This window comes from Pangasianodon hypophthalmus, chromosome 29 (assembly GCF_027358585.1).
Source record: "Pangasianodon hypophthalmus isolate fPanHyp1 chromosome 29, fPanHyp1.pri, whole genome shotgun sequence".
Lineage (NCBI taxonomy): Eukaryota > Metazoa > Chordata > Actinopteri > Siluriformes > Pangasiidae > Pangasianodon > Pangasianodon hypophthalmus.
The window spans coordinates 3,161,768-3,180,913 of record NC_069738.1 but is presented as its reverse complement, the minus strand read 5'-3'; the positions used below and the strand labels follow the sequence as shown (position 1 = coordinate 3,180,913).

Here is a 19,146-nt window from a genome sequence, read left to right as displayed (position 1 = left end):
ACCCAGGAGATGAATGATTCCCCGACGCTGAAGCGCCGCAGTGACTCCAACATGTAGGGCCATTCTATTGGATAAAAAGCCTTCTGCGCATCAAGGGATATAATTGCTGCTTGATTAGTCTTGCCCTGATCTGCATATATTGTATTGAGGAGTCGTCTAATGTTAAAAAGGAAAACCTTCCTGGGATGAACCCAGTCTGATCGGGGTGAATAGTAGATGCCAGAGGTTTACTTAATCTATTTGCCAGTACCTTTCTAATAACTTTTCTCTCAACATTCTGAAGAGCGATTGGCCTATAACTGGCAGGATCACTATCCTCTTTCCCTTTTTTAAGTAAGAGACAGATGTTGGCCTCATATAAAGTTTTAGGTAGGGTCTTCTCTTCTGCAGAATGACAACGCATTCTAAATAATATCGGGACTAATAAGTCTGAAAATGCTTTCTAGTATTCACTGGGGAATCCATCCGGTCCTGCGGCCTTCCCCTAAAGGGAATGATTTAATGGCAGAGAGAAGCTCTTCCTTGGTGAAATCAGAGTCCAATTCTTCCCTAGCCTGATCACTGAGCTTTGGGTTATCCAAAGAGTCAAAGAAGCTGTGTAGATCAGACTGAGTGACACTACATTTGGAAGAGCAGAGGTCCATATACAACTATCTAAACCTATTACTGATGTCTTTAGGATTGGTCAGCAGAGCTCCTGAGTTTGATTTAATTCTGTAAATTGACCTGGTAGCTTGAGAGCTTTTAAGCTGCTGTGCTAACAACTTCTCTGGCTTATCTCCTAGTTCAAACTGTTTTTGTTTCAGTTTCAAAAGGGAGTTATTAACCTGACTTCCCAGAATGCAGTTGTATTCATATTTAAGCTTCACGATTTTATTAAACTCTACTGGGGATTTTGAAACTTGATATGCCAATTCGAACGTGGGAAGGATGCTCTCGATTTCTCTTAGACACTTGTCCCTTTCCTTTTTGACAGAAGATTCATAGGAGATGATGTGACTGCGCATTACCAAAGAGTAAGAGTTTCCCAGAGAACAGAATCCGAGACCTCACCTGTGTCATTAATTTCAATGAACTCCCTTATCCACGCATTCATGCTCTCACAAAAATTTTTATCAGCCAATAATAAGGGATTAAAATGCCATGGGTAATGCTGCTTTGGAAGGGCAAAGTCAATGGTCATTAGGAGAGGGCTATGGTCGGAAAGAAGTATACTGTGATATTTGGTGCTGACTACATTTGGAATTAAATTAGAGTCCACCAGGAAACAGTCGATTCTACTGTGGGACTTATGGACATGAGAATAGTAGGAGTAATCTTTATCTGTGGGATGTTGAAGTCTCCTTTTGTCAACAAGGTTCCAGGATTTAGTTAAATGATTTAAAACTCGAGGTGTTGTTATATTAGGTGGGGAACAAGAGGACAGCCTGTCTAAATAAGGATCCAAAAAGCAATTAAAGTCCCCTCTGATTATAATGTTTGTTTTTCTGTCAGCAGGGAGCAGATTAAACACTTTTTTAAAAAATAATGGGTCATCAAAATTTGTACCATATATATTGAGAAAAGTAACGGGGATTGAGTTGATCCTGCCAGAAACAATGATGTATCTCCTATTTGGGTCTGTGCTCACATTGGTGAGCTGAAAGGGAACATTTTTCCGAAAAAGAATGGCAACATCCCGGGCCTTGGAGGTAAACGGCGCTTGATAAACCTGAGAAATCCAATTACATCTAAGTCTTCGCTGTTCTGTGACTTTAATGTGGGTTTCCTGTAGAAACATTATATCTGCTGAGAGGGACTTGAGGTGTTTAAAAACCTTGCCCCTCTTAATGGCATGACCCAGTCCCCTGACGTTCCAGGAAACCAAAGGGAAATCCCAACTGCCTACCCTAACACCTTGATAAGACCTGTGCATGTAAAAGGGATAGATGAGGAATTACCTCTTGCTTATGCATACATTGTGAGTGGTGGAGAGGGCCTGGCAGCACTGCACAACTAAAGACGTAAGGGAGATGAAAATAAAAGAATACAAATACAAACTCTGTGACATAGACAACATACATCCACACTGACCAATGCCTATATAAGTGAAACACAACTCTTTTCATCAAACCAGAAGGAGCTGCCGGGCAATGGCTGCAGAACTATTTAAGAACAGTAACTACAAAAATGACCTTAAACACACGAACCTCTCCGTGAAAATGAGTGAGAGAAATTACAGACATACCGGTACAAAGTTATCTGTTACCAGTAAGGAGTATAAAATATATATCGGGCTGAAAGACAGAGGTTTCGTAATAATATGAATCAATGTGAAACATATTGATGCTTCTTTAGTGATGTATTCAAAGTAAATGCAATGGAAGATGAATGACAGCCTATAAATGTTATAAAATTATACTCAAAGGGAAACTCCCTGCTTTATCATAGACTGAACCAATTCAATATAGATGTTTACTTGGCACAACTAGTTCTTATTTGCTGTACATGAAAATATTATTTGTCCACTTCTGTGCGAGAATGATTCGCTTCCACAAACCGTGCTGCCTCTGTTGGATCTGAAAAGACGGTGGGTGCTCCGTTTGGATGATGAATATGAAGCTTGGCCGGATAGCGTAAGCTCTGTTTAACACTGTCCTCCCCCTCGGGGCCAGTGTTGCCAACTTAGAGACTTTGTCGCTAGATTTATCGACTTTTCAGACCCCTTTAGCGACTTTTTTCCAAAAAAGCGACTAGCGACAAATCTAGCGACTTTTTGGACAAACCTTAGCAACTTTCCAAATGTCACCAGTACTGTCCTGCGCGAGCACGAGGTCTTGCTTCCCGCTGCAGTCACACCCCTCTGTGCGTCTGCTCTGTTCAGTGAGTGGCTGAGAGACGAGCAGCGCATTCCGTTGACCGCACAGTAGCTGACATAGATGTGAATGAACTGCGCATGTGCACGCTGTGTTGCCACAGAACAATCACTTACCAGCTTCTCCTTTGTATTAAATATGAAAAATTATTGTGACCGTTTATTCTTGTCATGTGCTTATATTACTCACTACCACAGGGCTTTAGTTCATTCCAGTTTCTGAACTCACTGAATTCAGATTATCTAGAGACTGTAGACTGTACTTCAATAAACTTCATTAAACTCATATACACATATAAAAAACATATACACATAATACAAATATAAAAAGTGCATACACAATACAAATATAAATACATATACACACAGCTAGAACATTACACACATTCAAATAGTAACATGTCACACTCTAAAATATATTTCCAAAAATACAGAAAAGAATGGGAGCTGATCCCTGAATTTAAGGGGTGGCTGAAGCCCTATGTGGGCAATGACACAAGGGCTTACTGTCTGTACTGCAAGACAGAATTTTGTGCCAAGTTATCTGACATAAAAAGCATGCATCAACTCAGAAGCACAATCAAAAGTCCAAGCCTTATAATCAAGCCAAGCAATCTACATTGCCATTTTGTCCAAAAAACACTGACTCTTTAAAACAGGCAGAGGCAACAATGGCAATGACTATAGCAGAGCACTGCTCCATTCTCTCTTGTGACCACATTGGTAAAGCATGCAAAGCTGCTTTTCCAGATTCCAGTGCAGCCAAACATTTTCGGATGCACCGTACCAAGTGTACTGAAATGATCAATGGGGTGTTGGCACCATAAACCACACACTAAAACACACTAAACCAACAAGAGCCTTACAGACATGGCAAAACTTGCAGACCTGTTAGTATATTGCCCGGCCACAACTGATAAAACTATTAATCAGTGGAGGTCTATTCACCTTCAGAAATGGGAGGAAACAACAAACACTTTGGCATTCTGGGCTGAAGTTAAGAAGTATAGAGATTCAGCAGGCATAAACCCATATGAAGACTTGACTTCTGTTGCAGTTTCTGTCCTCTCCCTCCCACACTCAAATGCTGAGGTAGAGAGGCTTTTCAGTCAAATGGGTGTCATTAAAAACAAACTCAGGAACCGCATGTCCCTGCAGACCCTCAGCTCTATTCTGTATATTAGATATGGTTTGAGGTTGGCTGGAGATGCATGTTATGAGCACAAACTGCCTGATAAAGTGCTGCAGCTCTTTGGCACTTCAGCTGCTTATTCATTTAAGTCCTGTCCAGGTTCTAGCTCATCCTCTGCATCCAATATCACCCCACAGGAGGAGAGCACTGAGGGTATGGATCTTGTGGATGATGATGATGAATTCTGTCTCAGCATTCTCATGGAGTGATCTGGAATCAGAATCACAAAAGTTGTTAAATAGTGTTTTTCTTTCGCGTACAATGAATTTGCTTTGGTTTTATGAGGCAGGCTGACTTAAAAAAAATTTTTGCTATGTACATATTTGTGGCACTTGTGTCTGCCACATTATCACATAATAAATCATAAATGTGTGGTTCATTATCTCCGTTCAGTTAATTATCATATTATAATAATAGAGTATTTGAGCATAGATTGACTCCATTTTATGACCATTTCAATCTGTTGATTAAAATGCAGTTTTTTAGTATTCACATTTTTTGTAAATATGCACATAGTTCATTTGTAAATGTTCACAGTATTTTATAATAATAATAATTATTATTATTATTTTGTAAATATGCACATAGTTCGTTTGTAAATATGCAAATAATTGAACCAAAGGTTTATCCTCTAGGGGCAGATTATCACTAACGTCCCTGACTGAAACTGAATATCATTGTTGTGACTTGTAGCCTACACTGTGAGAGAACAAGCAAAATATTCTGTGGCAGAACACATTCTCTATGAGTTATCGTTGTACATGTAAACAGAGCTGATAATATCACAGCACATATGCTGTCTTTAACTTACATGTATAGTGGTTTTTGTCCAACGACGTCGTGGTTCACCGGAATTTTATCAGTAGCTGCGTTTACATGGACACTAATAATCCGATCGTAATTGGACTACAAGCACAATCAGATTTAAAAAGTCACATGTAAACACGTCAATCGGAATGAATTGGGCAAAACCGATTAAAATTTCATTCGGATCGTAAGGGGTAGTTTAAACCTTTTCTAATCCGATGGAGAGGACATGTAAACACTTCATCGGATTGAAAATGAAACCAGATAGTTCTGCGCATGTGCAATGACGTACAAATCACGTAATGATGTATGACGCTCCTCGTCTGTGAAGTGGTGCAAGACGACGTTGTCCCACCGGTCCTTGCTTCGGACCCTCATCCACAGACGCCTTGTTCTGGGCTCGGGAAGGAGCATTTTAATTGCTTGATAAATACACGCAGTACCGCACAAAACATCACGCGCTCGTCGTCTTCTAATTAGCAGCTGAAATAGGCAAATGTTAAGTCTGCTTTTTAAAACGAAGACAAGAAGCAATGGCGAGAGAGTGGCTGCTAGTATCTGCATGTTGGAACAGCGGGAAACGTGTATTCCTGCACTGTGCGCATGTCAGAAGATCAAATCCGATTCTGTCATGTAAACGCGCACATCAACCCGATTACTTTATTCAGCGTTCTTGTAAACACTGCGATCGGATTAATCAATCTGATTGATTTCATTCCGATTGAAACAAAAAGTGTCCATGTAAACGTGACTAGTGCTGTGGAAGTAACTTCTGGTTAACATGTAGTAAGTTCTGTTCTGTTGACTGACAGAAAATATGTAATTGAGAACAGCTTTACTAGACATTCGGCTATATATTTATATTAAAACAGTTTGTGAGCACGGATTAGGGGAGAAAACAGTTATTAAGTGCCGACATTACGCAGAATGGAAATACGACGTGATGATGTCATTAATATGCTAATGACGCATGATGTCATTTAGCGACATTTAGCTACTTTTCAAGCAGGGATTAGCTACTTTCCATTAGTGATGGGAAGTTCGGATCATTTTACCGACTCGGACCTTTGAGTCTCGTTCAGCAAAATGAACAGATCTTTTTTCGAGTCATTTCGTTCATTTTAGCAAAATATAATTAAAATGTTACGTGTTACTTCCCTAACACATCTACTACTTACGCAAACGTTGATCACACTACGAACAAGACAAAACTATAATGCTATAAGAAACAGAAAACATTAATTCCTTGTTTACCTGGATCTTTAGTCTATGATTAGCTCACCTCACCTCTTATCTGACAAGTCTTCGGGTTTGAGTCGTTCGTTCATCACGTGACCGCCCTATAAGCTTAACCATTGGGGCTGTCACGTGACGAACGAACGACTCAGACTCGAAACAGGTGAACTAATTCCAGTACAGAACCTATAGGATGTTGCGCATGGGCGACTGAACGAATCACTCCCCGAGACGACTCGTTCTTCCCGAGTCACGTTAAAGATTCGTTCAAAATGAAAATATGCTGAATGAACGAATCGTTCAAGAACGACGCATCACTACTTTCCATTGAAAATAGTTGGCAACACTACGCAGGGCTCGCAGCACGTCACGAAAAGTGCGGCGTTGCATCAGTGCCTCGTTTGTATAGTCCATAGGCGATGCGCACGGTCAATAGACACAGGCTTTGGGAAGTGCTCCATTGAAAACAATTTAGCAATCAACTTGGAAACAAATTCTGTGGGTTTGCCTTCTTCTTCTCCTTCAGGTATGCCCACAATTTTGATGTTGTTTCTACGGGAGCGCGCCTCCAGGTCGTAAACTTTAGCTTGCAGTTGGTTGTTAGCTTTAGCCAGGTCCAGACATTTATTTTCCAAAAGTTGAATCTGCGCCTCGTGATCGCTGCTGACTTGCTCTTGAGTGACTATCCGAGCCTCTAAGTCGGTGTGTGAAGTCAAAAGAGTTTGAAATTTTTCCTCGAAGGCATCGAAGTGTTCATTAATGCCGTGGAGAATGGCCTCTGATATCTCTTGGCAAAGTTTTTTGCACATATCAAGTGACATCTCCGAAGACTGAGATGGCGTTGAGTCCATTAGCTTGTTAGCCGCAGAGGGAGAATTAGCTTTAGCCTCCATGGTTTGACGGTTAGCATTAAGTTTAGACTGAATTGCCTTCGGCATGACTGACTTCACGGCTTGTTAATGTCGAGCAGAGATTCACAAAGGTAAAACTAGTTGGCTGGGCCAGAAAAATAAGAGTAACCAGTATATAATATAAATTATTAATATCACGGAGAGGAGCACCGTCGACACACGTCTACTCCATACACTTGCGCACTAGCGCCCCCTATGATTTAGTTTAGTTTTGTTTAGAAATTAAATTTAAAATCCCATTAAAAACTGAACAAAATAATTGATATTTTATCCTAAAATTTAAACATTTTTTCTTCCATAAATGTTCTTGATTTAATTCCATTTATTGTTAAATTGTTTATTTTTTTATGAACTTGTTGTTATAATGTGATCTGTATCTGAAGTCTCGGGACACAGTGCAACTTGTTAAAGTAAGCAATATGGAAAAAGGAAAAAAGGCCAAAAAGAGATTTTTGTTTTACCCTAAAGGCGAGTGCTTGTGTTTAAAGGCAGTGGTCTAGACGTTATTATTGTTAAATCCTGTCACAGACGCTTCTATTCAATAAAACTCTGAATCCACTTCACTTTCAGACTTCTGTCAGTGACTCTGTTTACAGCCCAGTATGAAGATTCTCACACTATATGATATTTATGCAGTAACTGTACAGAGATGATTGTCTAATATCGTTGAGTAAATATCTGTGTTTCCTTCAATATCAGGAAGAAAACACATGATAGAGCATAAACATTACTACTAGCCAAGTACTGTAGCGTTTCTTTTAGTGTCCCTAAGACACTCTCTGTGTTCTAGCAACAGCTCCTTAATATTTTTACTCAACGAGAAACAGAAACTTTAGTGACTCGTCCACAGTTACACTTTCTAACATATCAGAGGCTTTAAGATAGAGACTACAAACCACTTGTGTACGTCTCTCTGGACATCTGCCAAACGCCATAAATGTTTAAGGAAAAAAAAGAGGTGTCCAGGAGAGAGAGAGAGAGAGAGTGTGTGTGTGTGTGTGTGTGTGTGTGTGTGTGTGTGTGTGTGTGTGTGTGTGTGTGTGTGTGTGTGGTGTTCTCTATGTTGTTTACTGTAATAATGTGAGTCTTTCACTTTTTTCTCCAGATTTGATCCTAAACAGGGAGAGAAAGAACAAGAAAAGAGATGGAGAACATTTAAACTGGATTTGTGTCTGCAAGCAGTTCTACACCAACCACAAAACTTCTGGCAAACAGTGCAGAAAGTGATCCCTTATAATTATGAAGAACAGAGTGATTTCCTGCTGGATCTGTACTCACATGTGAAGCAGTATGAGAGTAACACAGGCAGGAGTGTCCTTCCAGCATTGCTGCCAGTTTACCAGTCACTTCCTGCAGTCTGGTCCATAAATCTCTCAGAGAGAAAAGTCTCCCTCCTCCTAGAAGTGCTGAAACTCCAAACAGAGAAGAAACCAGTGGAGCTGAGAGACTGCTCAGATGAAGAGAGTGAAGTGAGGAGTTTCCTTCAGTGTCTGCCCTACATCTCACAGCTCTGGTTTAAAGAGTAAGTTTTTACAGTTTTCTCAGACTTGCTTTAGTGCTCTGTGCTCCACAGCTGATAAAAGCCCTGTTTCTGTTTTGAAGTGAAATATTCCTGCAGATAAATATCACCATTTTTAGAATAAAATATCTGGTTCTGAAAAGGAACAAAATGATTGTGAGCTTAATCTTTTATGTTGTCAGTCCTGAAATGTTAACAATCAGTTCAAACTCTGACTTCATTCTGTTCATTGTTAACTTGTTTCTTCTAATCCAATTTTTAAATCTAGTTTTTTTCTACTTGAATCTAATGATTCCTGAAGTGTTGGGATACAGTGCAGCTTGTTATAGTATGCAAAGGGGACAAAGCGAATGCAAAAAGAAAAAAACAGCCAAATCTACACTTTCATTCATCGTTAGTAAGTAGGGGTGTAACGATACACTCCGGTCACGATTTGATTCGATTTGATTCATGATACTGGATTTATGATTGGATTCAATTCTCAGAAAATTCTGAATAAAATTTGAATGAAGAAAAATTGTCTGAAAAAAATCCTTTTTAAATTTTCATTCATAAACAATGCAAAAGAACGTGCATTTTTGTCTCTATGAAACTCAATAAATCAAAAATTGCTATAAACCGAGGTTTAACATTGTACATTTTAACATTGTCACATTTTAGCATCAGGATGCATCGTTACACTCCTATGAGTAAGTTCTGTGTCCTGCTCTTCATATTACATGTTTATTTCAATGCCTGATATCGTCTCATCCATTTACCATCATATTAGTCTTTTATTTTTAAATCATCTCTCGTGTTTATCATCGATCATCTTCAGTAACTGCTTTATCCTGATCATATTACTGATAGCTTAAAAGACTATTTCCTTCTTCAGTCTGCATTTTCTATCCCTGATTTTTTCCACCTTAAACACAAGTGCTTGTGTTTAAAAGCAGTGGTCTATACACTATTGAAAACCCGTCTCAGCCGCTTCTATTCAATAAAAATCTGCCAACTTCTGAAGTGTGAACGTCATGCAGGAGATGTTAATAATCTGAATGATGCACTCAGTAAATCAGCTTAAGTGCACGTGTAACCCGTGTCTCAATACGTGTAACTTTGTCTGTGTAGATGTTGTAACTTTTGCATATAAAAGGGAAGTTCATCTGTTTTCACATTTGAGGAGTTCTAAATATTTATTCAGCGATTTCTAGTCACTTCAGAAAGTTTTTAAGATTTTTATATATTTTTTTATATAATCAGATGAATTTCCAACTCTAAGTGCAGTAACTGAGTTGTCGATATCAATTTCTTCATGAGGTATTTTTTAAAGATATCAAAAATCCCAAAAATCTACTTTTCTTTTCGATGGTCAACGTATTCCTGTCGTGATTCCATCTGTTCACTTCTACATGGTTCATAGTTTCAGGATTCTAGAGGCAGGACAAACCACTCCAGTTTTTTTATTGGTTTATTTTTAACTAATTTTAACAAATTATTTACGCAGTTGATATAAAAACTGCCTGAGGTGTCTAGAAATCACAATACAAGTGCTTAGAAAGGGTCAGATGTGGGAAAAAAGGTGAACTTCCCCTTTAAGTGACTCAGTGAATATTCTCACTATTTTTATCCCTGTAAAAATCACATCTTAGCAAGTTTAATTACTTAAATATAATAAGCTTTATCTAGTACTTTCTATTACAAGAAATCAAATACAAGATTATTAACTTATTGTAAGATTATTAAATCTATTTCTAGACATATTTTAAAAACGGGACGCTTGTCCCTTTCCTTTTTGACAGAAGATTCATAGGAGATGATGAGACTGCGCATTACCAAAGAGTAAGAGTTTCCCAGAGAACAGAATCCGAGACCTCACCTGTGTCATTAATTTCAATGAACTCCCTTATCCACGCATTCATGCTCTCACAAAAATTTTTATCAGCCAATAATAAGGGATTAAAATGCCATGGGTAATGCTGCTTTGGAAGGGCAAAGTCAATGGTCATTAGGAGAGGGCTATGGTCGGAAAGAAGTATACTGTGATATTTGGTGCTGACTACATTTGGAATTAAATTAGAGTCCACCAGGAAACAGTCGATTCTACTGTGGGACTTATGGACATGAGAATAGTAGGAGTAATCTTTATCTGTGGGATGTTGAAGTCTCCTTTTGTCAACAAGGTTCCAGGATTTAGTTAAATGATTTAAAACTCGAGGTGTTGTTATATTAGGTGGGGAACAAGAGGACAGCCTGTCTAAATAAGGATCCAAAAAGCAATTAAAGTCCCCTCTGATTATAATGTTTGTTTTTCTGTCAGCAGGGAGCAGATTAAACACTTTTTTAAAAAATAATGGGTCATCAAAATTTGTACCATATATGTTGAGAAAAGTAACGGGGATTGAGTTGATCCTGCCAGAAACAATGAAGTATCTCCTATTTGGGTCTGTGCTCACATTGGTGAGCTGAAAGGGAACATTTTTCCGAAAAAGAATGGCAACATCCCGGGCCTTGGAGGTAAACGGCGCTTGATAAACCTGAGAAATCCAATTACATCTAAGTCTTCGCTGTTCTGTGGCTTTAATGTGGGTTTCCTGTAGAAAAATTATATCTGCTGAGAGGGACTTGAGGTGTTTAAAAACCTTGCCCCTCTTAATGGCATGACCCAGTCCCCTGACGTTCCAGGAAACCAAAGTGAAATCCCAACTGCCTACCCTAACACCTTGATAAGACCTGTGCATGTAAAAGGGATAGATAAGGAATTACCTCTTGCTTATGCATACATTGTGAGTGGCGGAGAGGGCCTGGCAGCACTGCACAACTAAAGACGTAGGGGAGATGAAAATAAAAGAAGAATACAAATACAAACTCTGTGACATAGACAACATACATCCACACTGACCAATGCCTATATAAGTGAAACATAACTCTTTTCATCAAACCAGAAGGAGCTGCCGGGCAATGGCTGCAGAACTATTTAAGAACAGTAACTACAAAAATGACCTTAAACACACGAACCTCTCCGTGAAAATGAGTGAGAGAAATTACAGACATACCGGTACAAAGTTATCTGTTACCAGTAAGGAGTATAAAATATATATCGGGCTGAAAGACAGAGGTTTCGTAATAATATGAATCAATGTGAAACATATTGATGCTTCTTTAGTGATGTATTCAAAGTAAATGCAATGGAAGATGAATGACAGCCTATAAATGTTATAAAATTATACTCAAAGGGAAACTCCCTGCTTTATCATAGACTGAACCAATTCAATATAGATGTTTACTTGGCACAACTAGTTCTTATTTGCTGTACATGAAAAAATTATTTGCCCACTTCTGTGCGAGAATGATTCGCTTCCACAAACCGTGCTGCCTCTGTTGGATCTGAAAAGACGGTGGGTGCTCCGTTTGGATGATGAATATGAAGCTTGGCCGGATAGCGTAAGCTGTGTTTAACACTGTCCTCCCCCTCGGGGCCAGTGTTGCCAACTTAGAGACTTTGTCGCTAGATTTATCGACTTTTCAGACCCCTTTAGCGACTTTTTTCCAAAAAAGCGACTAGCGACAAATCTAGCGACTTTTTGGACAAACCTTAGCAACTTTCCAAATGTCACCAGTACTGTCCTGCGCGAGCACGAGGTCTTGCTTCCCCGCTGCAGTCACACCCCTCTGTGCGTCTGCTCTGTTCAGTGAGTGGCTGAGAGACGAGCAGCGCATTCCGTTGACCGCACAGTAGCTGACATAGATGTGAATGAACTGCGCATGTGCACGCTGTGTTACCACAGAACAATCACTTACCAGCTTCTCCTTTGTATTAAATATGAAAAATTATTGTGACCGTTTATTCTTGTCATGTGCTTATATATCTCACTACCACAGGGCTTTAGTTCATTCCAGTTTCTGAACTCACTGAATTCAGATTATCTAGAGACTGTAGACTGTACTTATTCAAACACAACAATAAACTTCATTAAACTCATATACACATATAAAAAACATATACACATAATACAAATATAAAAAGTGCATACACAATACAAATATAAATACATATACACACAGCTAGAACATTACACATATTCAAATAGTAACATGTCACACTCTAAAATATATTTCCAAAAATACAGAAAAGAATGGGAGCTGATCCCTGAATTTAAGGGGTGGCTGAAGCCCTATGTGGGCAATGACACAAGGGCTTACTGTCTGTACTGCAAGACAGAATTTTGTGCCGAGTTATCTGACATGAAAAAGCATGCATCAACTCAGAAGCACAATGAAAAGTCCAAGCCTTATAATCAAGCCAAGCAATCTACATTGCCATTTTGTCCAAAAAACACTGACTCTTTAAAACAGGCAGAGGCAACAATGGCAATGGCTATAGCAGAGCACTGCTCCATTCTCTCTTGTGACCACATTGGTAAAGCATGCAAAGCTGCTTTTCCAGATTCCAGTGCAGCCAAACATTTTCGGATGCACCGTACCAAGTGTACTGAAATGATCCATGGGGTGTTGGCACCATATTTCCTTAAAAGATTGGTGGCTGATATTGGTGACAGCAAATACATCCTCCTTCTTGATGAAAGCACTGATCTAAGTGTCTCAAAGTACCTTGGGATTGTAATTCAGTATTTTAGTGAGGACAAGGCAAATGTGGTGGCTACCTACCTAGGCCTTGTTGAGCTGGAGGGAGGGGATGCTGGAACAATAGCCAGAGCAGTTCTAGATTTTCTTGGGAAGTGTGGTCTCAAGAGGGAGAACCTGCTTGGCATTGGCACGGATAATGCATCTGTAATGACAGGAGTGTACAATGGTGTGCACAAAATTCTGAGGGAGGAGAGTGACTTAAAACATCTAGTCCTTATCCGCTGTGTGTGTGTCACTCCCTACAGTAGCTGTAAGCTCTGCCTCCAAAACCACTCTTGCACGTAGCGTGGAATTTCTTGTTAGAGAAACCTATAATTGGTTCTCTATTTCTCCAAAGCGCAGAGAGGCATAAAAGGCTGTCTATCAGACAATAAACTGTGAGGAGAAGCCTTTACTGATAACAAAGGTCTGTGCCACACGCTGGCTTTCCATAGAGCCTGCTGTGTCCAGAATCCTGGATCAGTGGGCGGAGAAAAAATTGCATTTCAGTCTCACCATGTTGAGTGAGCACTGTTACATGGCAGATGTTCTACATTCCATGTACAGTGACCCACAGAACCTCCTGTATCTCACTTTTTTAAAATCTATAATTAGTGAGGTGCAGTCTGCTGTTAAGGCTTTTAAGGGGGAACAGTCGGATCCGCTCAAGCTGCTTGACTGTTTAATGAGACTGTTTAAAGTCTGTCTGCAGCAGAGTCATTAATCCGATGGCAAAAATTGATGTCCTTAAAGAGCCAATAGATGGACACATTTCTCCCAAACCATACCTTGGCTATATATTTGAGTCCAAGGCAGCACAGCTGAACCTCTCTCCCGAGGAGGAGGACTGTGTGCGAAGAAGATGTGTGAACTACACCATCTCCTTAGCAATTGAATTGAGAGCAAGGCTCCCAGATAATATGGAGATACTGCAGCACATGTCTTTGTTCAATGTGGGGGAGACACTGAACCACAACAAGAGCCTTACAGACATGGCAAAACTTGCAGACCTGTTAGGATATTGCCCGGCCACAACTGATAAAACTATTAATCAGTGGAGGTCTATTCACCTTCAGAAATGGGAGGAAACAACAAACACTTTGGCATTCTGGGCTGAAGTTAAGAAGTATAGAGATTCAGCAGGCATAAACCCATATGAAGACTTGACTTCTGTTGCAGTTTCTGTCCTCTCCCTCCCACACTCAAATGCTAAGGTAGAGAGGCTGTTCAGTCAAATGGGTGTCATTACAAACAAACTCAGGAACCGCATGTCCCTGCAGACCCTCAGCTCTATTCTGTATATTAGATATGGTTTGAGGTTGGCTGGAGATGCATGTTATGAGCACAAACTGCCTGATAAAGTGCTGCAGCTCTTTGGCACTTCAGCTGCTTATTCATTTAAGTCCTGTCCAGGTTCTAGCTCATCCTCTGCATCCAATATCACCCCACAGGAGGAGAGCACTGAGGGTATGGATCTTGTGGATGATGATGAATTCTGTCTCGGCATTCTCATGGAGTGATCTGGAATCAGAATCACAAAAGTTGTTAAATAGTGTTTTTCTTTCGCGTACAATGAATTTGCTTTGGTTTTATGAGGCAGGCTGACTTAAAAAAATTTTTTGCTATGTACATATTTGTGGCACTTGTGTCTGCCACATTATCACATAATAAATCATAAATGTGTGGTTCATTATCTCCGTTCAGTTAAATTATCATATTATAATAATAGAGTATTTGAGCATAGATTGACTCCATTTTATGACCATTTCAACCTGTTGATTAAAATGCAGTTTTTTAGTATTCACATTTTTTGTAAATATGCACATAGTTCATTTGTAAATGTTCACAGTATTTTATAATAATAATAATTATTATTATTATTTTGTAAATATGCACATAGTTCGTTTGTAAATATGCAAATAATTGAACCAAAGGTTTATCCTCTAGGGGCAGATTATCACTAACGTCCCTGACTGAAACTGAATATCATTGTTGTGACTTGTAGCCTACACTGTGAGAGAACAAGCAAAATATTCTGTGGCAGAACACTTTCTCTATGAGTTATCGTTGTACATGTAAACAGAGCTGATAATATCACAGCACATATGCTGTCTTTAACTTACATGTATAGTGGTTTTGTGGTTTTATAGTGGTTAACCATTGGGGCTGTCATGTGATAAATGAACGACTCAGACTCGAAGACTCTAAACAGGTGAACTAATTCCAGTACAGAACCTATAGGATGTTGCGCATGCGCGACTGAACGAATCACTCCCCGAGACGACTTGTTCTTCCCGAGTCACGTTAAAGATTCGTTCAAAATGAAAATATGCTGAATGAACGAATCGTTCAAGAACGACGCATCACTACTTTCCATTGAAAATAGTTGGTAACACTACGCAGGGCTCGCAGCACGTCACGAAAAGTGCGGCGTTGCATCAGTGCCTCATTTGTATAGTCTGTGAGGATGAAAATTCTCTTCCCCTTGTATTCCCGAGGTTGTTTGTCTGCTAAGGCGAAGGATCAGTTCTTTCTGTTGAAAATGATGAATGTGCACCATGATGGTGCGCGGGTTTGCGCCTGGAGCTGGCTTTGGTTGCAGCGAGCGATGCGCACGGTCAATAGACACAGGCTTTGGGAAGTGCTCCATTGAAAACAATTTAGCAATCAATTTGGAAACAAATTCTGTGGGTTTGCCTTCTTCTTCTCCTTCAGGTATGCCCACAATTTTGATGTTGTTTCTACGGGATCGCGCCTCCAGGTCGTAAACTTTAGCTCGCAGTTGGTTGTTAGCTTTAGCCAGGTCCAGACATTTATTTTCCAAAAGTTGAATCTGCGCCTCGTGATCGCTGCTGACTTGCTCTTGAGTGACTATCCGAGCCTCTAAGTCGGTGTGTGAAGTCAAAAGAGTTTGAAATTCTTCCTCGAAGGCATTGAAGTGTTCATTAATGCCGTGGAGAATGGCCTCTGATATCTCTTGGCAAAGTTTTTTGCACATATCAAGTGACATCTCCGAAGACTGAGACGGCGTAGAGTCCATTAGCTTGTTAGCCGCAGAGGGAGAATTAGCTTTAGCCTCCATGGTTTGACGGTTAGCATTAAGTTTAGACTGAATTGCCTTCGGCATGACTGACTTCATGGCTTGTTAATGTCGAGCAGAGATTCACAAAGGTAAAACTAGTTGGCTGGGCCAGAAAAATAAGAGTAACCAGTATATAATATAAATTATTAATATCACGGAGAGGAGCACCGTCGACACACGTCTACTCCATACACTTGCGCACTAGCGCCCCCTATGATTTAGTTTAGTTTTGTTTAGAAATTAAATTTAAAATCCCATTAAAAACTGAAGAAAATAATTTTAAAGTTGATATTTTATCCTGAAATTTAAACATTTTTTCTTCCATAAATGTTCTTGATTTAATTCCTTTTATTGTTATATTGTTTATTTTTTTATGAACTTGTTATAATGTGATCTGTATCTGAAGTCTCGGGACACAGTGCAACTTGTTAAAGTAAACAATATGGAAAAAGGAAAAAAGGCCAAAAAGAGATTTTTGTTTTACCCTAAAGGTGAGTGCTTGTGTTTAAAGGCAGTGGTCTGGACGTTATTATTGTTAAATCCTGTCACAGACACTTCTATTCAATAAAACTCTGAAGTGTGAACTACATGCAGGTGATGTTAATAATCTGAAAGACACACTGAGAAAATCAGCTTAAGTCCACGTGTAACCCGTCTCTGAATCCACTTCACTTTCAGACTTCTGTCAGTGACTCTGTTTACAGCCCAGTATGAAGATTCTCACACTATATGATATTTATGCAGTAACTGTACAGAGATGATTGTCTAATATCGTTGAGTAAATATCTGTGTTTCCTTCAATATCAGGAAGAAAACACATGATAGAGCATAAACATTACTACTAGCCAAGTACTGTAGCGTTTCTTTTAGTGTCCCTAAGACACTCTGTGTGTTCTAGCAACAGCTCCTTAATATTTTTACTCAACGAGAAACAGAAACTTTAGTGACTCGTCCACAGTTACACTTTCTAACATATCAGAGGGTTTAAGATAGAGACTACAAACCACTTGTGTACGTCTCTCTGGACATCTGCCAAATGCCATAAATGTTTAAGGAAAAAAAAGAGGTGTCCAGGAGAGGGAGAGAGAGTGTGTGTGTGTGTGTGTGTTTGTGTGACTGTTGTTCTCTAATATTAAATTAGTATTTAAAGACTTTTCCTTGAGGTTGGAATCCTATGTTGGACCCCTTGACATAAATCCTAACAGTAATTTATATCACACACACTGAATAATTTAAATAAACAAATCAATTTATATCAGTTATGAGATACAGGCTATTACTGAAGTGATGGAAACGTGTAGCACTGAAAGTACACCTGCTGCTAATTTAATGGATACAGGACTATAGTGTGTGATCAGTGTGCTGCTAAATGCTGTTCCTTGATGTGAATATCACATTGCCTGAGATTCAACCCCTATTATTGATCTGAATTATCATTGTTAGCTAGAAAGCTAGCTACCTTACCTTAAACATGCTAACACTGGTTGTTAGCTGGCTAATGTTAGCCAAGTTAAAGGCATTTTGTTAGTTTTTTTTTTTTTTAATTTTTTTTTAGTGTTTTGTTTAAACAATTAGTTAATAAAATGAATGTAAACTCAAATTTAACTCTATACTCTAATTTACTTTTGCCAAATCAACAGTGCCTTTAATACAAAACATTATTTGATGCTAAATACACTCCTATCTGACTTAGCTAGCTAATGAATATTAGCCTTTTAACTAATGGATCTTAAGCCTTGATCTAACTAGACACTAACAGTCCAGGTCTGATTGACCCACGTCTAAATATCTACATAATTTCATCAGTTCCCATAAGTTACTGCGTTATGTAGATCATCATTCTCTATATCAGGAGTCAAGAAAAATAAAAATAAAAACACAAGGTAAAATCTGACCTGTGACTGTACTGGCTAGAAATTAAATAGCGCTGTGTGATTAGTGTTGTCTGTGTGTGAAATTTGATCTGATGTTCCTGCAACACTGACTGGCCAGCAGTGGGAGAACTAACACTTGTTGAGGAGTTCACCATTATGATGAGAAGGTAGAGACTAGGTACTAATGTGACTGAAACTGCAGGTTATTTATTACTCATAAACAAAATCAATACGCATTTGAAGTGAAATTATTTGCTACTTTGTGTACCGGGGCACGTGGGCTAGTAAACTGGATCAGGTGACGAACCTCACCACGTCTTTATTAACGTGTCTGCTGTGAGCCTTAAGTGATCCTCGCACTTTTTCAATGTCTGCATGTTTTTTGTGATATTCTTGCTCAATAATGTCATATTTTCTTACAACTAGGTTTGATTCAGACTCTGCATCCATCCGGTTTTTCCTGAATCTGAGCATCGCAGCAGTCGACTGTCAATCAGATAAAGGAGAGAGTTTTACTGAGCTGCTGGCGTCAGTGTGCAGCTACAGCACATTCCCTTTTGGTGATGAGTTTGATGAATTCCAAGAAGAACAGAGTGATTTCCTGCTGGATCTGTGCTCACATGTGAAGCAGTATGAGAGTAACACAGGCAGGAGTGTCCTTCCAGCATTGCTGCCAGTTTACCAGTCAGCTCCTGAAGTCTGGTACATAAATCTCTCAGAGAGAAAAGTCTCCCTCCTCCTAGAAGTGCTGAAACTCCAAACAGAGAAGAAACCAGTGGAGCTGAGAGACTGCTCAGATGAAGAGAGTGAAGTGAGGAGTTTCCTTCAGTGTCTGCCCTACATCTCACAGCTCAGGTTTAAAGAGTAAGTTTTTACAGTTTTCTCAGACTTGCTTTAGTGCTCTGTGCTCCACAGCTGATAAAAGCACTGTTTTTGTTTTTATGTTGTCAGTCCTGAAATGTTAACAATCAGTTCAAACCCTGACTTCATTCTATTTATTATTAACTTGCTTCTTCTAATAAACTTTTTAAATCTAGTTTTTTAGTTTCTACTTGAATCTAATGAT

The 19,146-nt window shown here is 39.2% G+C and overlaps 1 protein-coding gene across 3 annotated transcripts in view; it reads left to right on the top strand.

The window, feature by feature from the left end:
* LOC113523961 (uncharacterized) overlaps positions 1–19,146 on the top strand; it is a 54,206-nt gene that overhangs the window by 19,186 nt on the left and 15,874 nt on the right. For 2 of the 3 annotated variants that reach the window (XM_053231444.1, XM_053231443.1), the window contains exons 6-7: positions 8,106–8,522; positions 18,507–18,944. In XM_053231444.1, coding sequence (XP_053087419.1) covers positions 8,106–8,522; positions 18,507–18,944 — 855 coding nt within the window. The remainder of the gene's footprint in view (positions 1–8,105; positions 8,523–18,506; positions 18,945–19,146) is intronic. The other variant, XM_053231445.1, reaches the window with a different exon arrangement.